Source organism: Pseudochaenichthys georgianus, chromosome 7, assembly GCF_902827115.2.
Source record: "Pseudochaenichthys georgianus chromosome 7, fPseGeo1.2, whole genome shotgun sequence".
Classification (NCBI taxonomy): domain Eukaryota; kingdom Metazoa; phylum Chordata; class Actinopteri; order Perciformes; family Channichthyidae; genus Pseudochaenichthys; species Pseudochaenichthys georgianus.
This window is the reverse complement of record NC_047509.1, coordinates 11,534,701-11,540,700: the sequence shown is the minus strand read 5'-3', so window position 1 is coordinate 11,540,700 and position 6,000 is coordinate 11,534,701. Positions and strand designations below refer to the sequence as shown.

General features: G+C 38.5%; 1 protein-coding gene across 1 annotated transcript in view; it reads left to right on the top strand.

Annotated features, from left to right (window-relative positions):
- The first annotated feature begins 281 nt into the window (after nucleotides 1–281).
- LOC117449610 (rho-related GTP-binding protein Rho6-like) overlaps nucleotides 282–6,000 on the top strand; it is an 8,998-nt gene continuing 3,279 nt past the window's right edge. Inside the window, exons 1-2 of the mRNA XM_034087386.2 lie at nucleotides 282–548; nucleotides 1,599–1,686. Coding sequence (XP_033943277.1) covers nucleotides 429–548; nucleotides 1,599–1,686 — 208 coding nt within the window. The 5' untranslated portion in view covers nucleotides 282–428. The remainder of the gene's footprint in view (nucleotides 549–1,598; nucleotides 1,687–6,000) is intronic.

Below are 6,000 nucleotides of genomic sequence, written 5' to 3'. Positions count from 1 at the left end.
TATTTTTAACTGAGTATTTCTACACTGTGGTAAAACTAATATAACTTAAATATCTGAGTACTTCTCTCACATCCTGATCGTATGACATAAGAGTTGTATGCTGGTTTAGGTGATGCATTGAGGGAACATCAGTATTTCTTACATCCCTGCCATGGCTCTGCAGCCCACCATCCACCATTACAACCAGATAGAAGAGAGACCTCGTGCACTGCTCCCCCCCCCCCCTCCCTCCCTCGGCTCGCGCACTGCGCTTATTGGTTGGCGCGACAATATAAAGTTCCGCAGTGTTTCCCTCACTGACTGACTTACTGCCTGAGGAAGAAGAGGAGCAGAGCTGCCTGTAACTGAGAGGATTTACCAAACTTCACCGGTGTTATTATTACCTGTGTGACTTTTGTTTGAGTCTGCTCGTGTTATTGTTCTGCACCATGAAGGAAAGAAGACTCACGCAGCCGTGTGTCGCGAGGTGTAAGCTCGTGCTGGTCGGGGACGTCCAATGCGGTAAAACAGCGATGTTACAAGTGCTGGCCAAGGACTGCTACCCAGAGGTATGTAGAGACAGCCTTTAGACAGAACAAAGTTATTTTCTGATATTATTTTAGATCACACTACAGTCACTGGTGCTTTAGTATTTTTTACAGTGCTAAATAAAAACATTTCATGTTGGGAATGACACTCTTGTTAGGGACTTCAGGTATATGTTTAAACACTGATATTTTAATTATTTTAAAATGATATACCTCTTTATTATTATTGTCCTCTATGCTGCAACAACCATATTTTCCATCTGGTGATTAATGAAGGCTTCTTTTATCTAACCTGTCATATTATATTTGGGACATGGCTCTTATAAAAACTGTCCAAAGTTATTTTATGTATTCATCCTGATATTATTTTTCAATCACACTACTGTCCCTTTACCACACATCTTTGTCTTAATTTAATGCAAACTTGGATATTTAAAAAATAATTACATTGTTTTTGTATACATCTTTATTGTTAACTTCCTCTATTCTGTGACATATTTTCCATTTGGCCATCAATATAGGCTTATCATATCATATCTTATTTTATTTAATCTTATCATATTATATTCATAAATCCCCCAAGGGGCAACATAACCCATATAGTAGGTTATAATGGGATTAACAATCATTGTGTAGCAAAGGATATTTGACTGAAGGATATATTTTCATTGGATTAGTATTTTTGACAGTGCTACATTAAAAGCTTTCGTCGTGGTAATGGTAGTACTAAGAGACTGCAGGTCATACATGTAAACACTGCTTAGTCTATCAATTTAATTAACAGAAATGTTAATAACTGCTCATTAACACAAACTATTGTTTTTAGACATTTAAAAAATAATACAAGCTTCACACATGAAGATCTTACCTTTTTTTATTGTAAATAAATATACATTTCATACATGTTTCTGCTGGTCCATCTCAGAAAATGGACAACTAATAACCTTGACAATTGACATCTTTATTTTTTCAGCCTTTTATACTCTAAATAAATAATAATTTTGTTATATTTGTATGTGAATTTGTGGTAAATAATCCTTAAACCTCTTTCTCTTTATTATCCATTTCTAGACCTACGTCCCCACTGTGTTTGAGAACTACACCTCCTGTCTGGATATTGAAGATCAGCGTGTTGAGCTCAGCCTCTGGGACACATCAGGTGAGGATTACGCCCTGATTGTTCTTCCTGATAACCCTCGTGTAATAAAACTAGCAAAGAACAAGGCCATGTTCCCCTCTCCCCACTATCTTTGATTCACTGTCAAGTCAACATTCTTCCCAATGTTTAGTGTCTGTTGAGCAACACTGAGAAGTTTCACTGTATTCATGGGTCATTTGTGAAACTTGTTTATCCTCCTAACATCAACACAGTCAGCATGGAGTCGGGTAACGACTGTAAATGAAGCTCAGTCTCCATCATTGTTTTACATACAATGTGTTTTCTGCTGACCCAGACATCACTATCTGCCAATCCTGTTTCGATGCAGTTAAGCCGCTTCTCACTCATGTGAAATCTATCGAGATCTTCCTTGGTGGATTGCTGCAGCCAATGAACAACAGGCCTGTTTGAGAAGCTGGGGCCCAGAATCCACAGCATTGAATGAAAAAACATACATTAAAATAACATTAAAATACAAATCCCCTTCAATCAAACACACATGGTGCCCAAGTTTAAGAAATATAACAAAGCTATTAACACCAATGTAAATCTCTAAGGCTACCAAGTTAACTACAGTTTACTGGATAGATACAGTTTACTTTTTTTATTTTATTTTATTATTTATTTATTAAAAAAAATATATAATTATTAAAAATTATATATTTTTGTATTGGTTTTTCAATTGAATTATACTTAAAGTTCAGGGTAATCAACTGTTTTTTTTTTTACAATAAATTGATGTTTTCAAAGTAAATGGATCATCGTTTTTAATAATGGTGATATCAATTATTGACCCAAATAATCGAGATTATGATTTTTGCCATAATCGAGCAGCCCTAGCTCTAGTTTGTATTCATGGTAATAAAAATGTGTCCAACACTATTCATCTGCTCTTGTTTAACCTATAATACTTTTGAGTTTTAAAACCAGCTTTCTCAGGCAGAACATGAACTGAACATTGTCCCTTGACCAAAAGAATGATCAGCAACAATCATTCAAGTCTTTTGTTAAGTAAACATGCTAACGTTTTATAATGGGAGGATTTGCTGCTTTTCTCTGCTTTTGTTCATTTGTGAACTTAAGGACTTGACAAATGATCAACGAGATGTATGGAACAAGGTATTGAAATGACAGTGTGCATTTCTTCCCAATTTCCAAACTATTTATGTTAAAAAGATCACTCCAATCTGCTATAGTCTTAGTTCCAGCCTTAATGCATACAGTTGAGAGAACCATTACTGTCCTACTGATATAATGACGGTACACTTACAGAGAGAGATTATGTAATTAATAAGAAACCCACTCCAGTATAGATTCATTTCATAACACATTGCCCAGGCATTGTGCTCAGAGGAAGTGAGGCGCTGCCAGTTGGCCCGCAGAGGGGTTGTTGCACAGGGGAGAGGGGGATGCCTCGTGCGTGCAGGGGGTGGGTGCGTGTGTGTGTGTGTGTGTGTGTGTGTGTGTGTGTGTGTGTGTGTGTGTGAACAGAAGGCACAAGTGAGGGGGACTGAGAGAAAAGATATGCATGACCTCCTCGCTGCCTTATGGTGTGTGCCGCCTAAAAAAAGATCTTATGTAACTGAAACCAGCTCTGAACTAATGTGGGATTGTTTGTTTATCTCCCACGGAGTAAAGACTTTCTGGACAGTCACCCTTTCCAGAGAAATCATTGCATAAGACCTATTTACTTTTTCAACACGCACAAACCCAAATCCAGGCTCTCTTTATGTATTTTCCGTTCTATTCTCTGTCTTTATTATCTTTATCTATTCATTTGCTAACAACACAGTCCAAGTACAGTCCAAAACACACATTATTCACTTTACAATCATATAGGAAATAGAAAAGCAGCAAATCCTAATTTCTATGTTTTATAGGATTCTTTATTGGATCAGTTTTTGTTGATTACGTTGTCAGTTCAGCTCTTTGCCTGAATTTAAATAGCTTTTTTACTTTACATTACATTACATTGCATTTAGCTTTTAATATATTTATATAATATTATTATATTATATATATTTATTTTATGCACCAAACACAAGGTCTAATGAATTGTAAATAGAAACCTGAAAGGGTCAAATAGATCTTATAGAAGCGAAAGGTAGAGCATGTTTTGGCATTTTTGTTTAAAAAGTTACATTATAGTTTTTGGGGTTTTTCCTTTCCTGTAGAGTTTAGTTTCATCATTATGTAACACTTGCGCTTCTATTGGCTACCGATCCATCACGTTGTGCGTGGTGGGCTTAGGGGCGGGACATCGCAAAGAGTCAGCTTAGAAAGTCAATTAATGTCCTGCTAATTGACTTGTTTTCTAAGCAACAACACCGATGTTCAAGGTGTCTCATTTTGATCAAATATGATCGTTCATATACAAAATACATGTGAGAAGAGATGTTTCTCTTCAATAGAACCAGCACACGCTTTCTCACAGTAAAGAAAACGGCTCAAAGGAACATTTGTCCACTTCACTTTGCATCTTTTATCAGAAGGAACAGTCTTATCTTTTGAGTCCAACTGCTTCCATTCGCTTCCTTTGAGAGTAGAGAGGGCAGTTTCATTGCATCAACTAATGTTTGCTGAACTGAAAGGCTTGTGTGTGTGTGTGTGTGTGTGTGTGTGTGTGTGTGTGTGTGTGTGTGTGTGTGTGTGTGTGTGTGTGTGTGTGTGTGTGTGTGTGTGTGTGTGTGTGTGTGTGTGTGTGTGTGTGTGTGTGTGTGTGTGTGTGTGTGTGTGTGTGTGTGTGTGTGTGTGTGTGTGTGTGTGTGTGTGTGTGTGTGTGTGTGTGTGTGTGTGTGTGTGTGTGTTGGCAGGGGGGCTGCTAATGTGTGGGAGGTGGACGTGGAGTTGTGTCCTCTTTAGATCTCTCTGCCTCCTCTTTCTCTAGCCTTACATCACTCTGGATAGTTATGAGACGGGTGCTTTCTTAAAAGCGAGTTATTGATAGATTGTAGTCGTAGAAGTCGTCCTACTTTGCAGATTGAAGTCAAATATTCCCACAGACTGAGCAGACCTGAAGGGCTTTTTGAATTAAAGTGCTTTGTGTTCTTAAAATATTTTCATTAATGTCTCAGCAGAGATTTGATCAACGCAACATGAGAGTTACTTAGTTCCGGTAGCTTATCTATTCCTGGTGTAATTATATCCTGCTTTTATTTGCAAGGGAAGCTTCGGTTGCACATCTCGCCCCTGAGGACAGGAGTAGGAAATGAAATCTTAGCGTTGGTGTGTGGGGAGTGATTAGGTGGCAGAGGGAAGACAATAGAGAGCGGACATCCTGTCGGTCTGTTTTTAGAACAAGAGCCTTCCTGAGAGTTAAAGGAAGGCTCTACATATAGCTCTGCCGCTTGTGGGAAGGTGAGGGAAGTGTGTTTCCTGCACAGCATATTTCAGATCCTCGTAACCGAGGTGTGTGTGTGTTGTGTGTGTGTGTGTGTGTGTGTGTGTGTGTGTGTGTGTGTGTGTGTGTGTGTGTGTGTGTGTGTGTCCTAGCATTACTATACTTGTGGGGACCTAAATCTGTTTACACAGTCACGTGTGGGGACTCGCCTCCCTTATGGGGACAAATTGGAGGTCCCCAACCTAACCAAGTCTTCACCCTAAAATTAATGATTCCCCTAATCATTCATTTTAGGGTGAAGACTTGGTTAGGTTTAGGGTTAGGCATGTGTTGGTTATGGTTAAGGTTAGGATAAGTCTCCAGGAAATGCATATAAGTCAATGTAATGTCCCCTGAGGTGATGTGTGTGTGTGTGTGTGTGCGTGTGTGTGTGTGTGAATAGGAGTCAGCAATCGGGGAAAACGATATGTTGGAGGTGATTAACACTTAATGACATCATTTTGTACACACACACACACACACACACACACACACACACACACACACACACACACACACACACACACACACACACACACACACACACACACACACACACACACACAATGGTTATGGTCTTAATGAACCGTTAGAGAAGTAGATTAATATCTTGAGTTATACGTGACATTGCTTTCTGGCTGTATTACAGCAAATGTTTCCTTGACATTTTCTTTACTGTTAAACAGCTGTTTCCTTCTGTTTCCTGTCTTTGTGCAACACTAAGCTAACCAGCTGTTGGCTGTGGCTTCACATAATAAACTTTGAATACTTTTCAATCTGTCTTTTATTAACAATACCTGAAGGGGACTTCATTTGACAGACATAGATGAACATAGTCTGTATTTTAGAACTTTATCTGATTCTGTGTATGTAAGCCAAGTCAAATCTTGGAAAGTGTATCCTAAGTCTGGTGATCTTTTTGTTCCATGAGACAT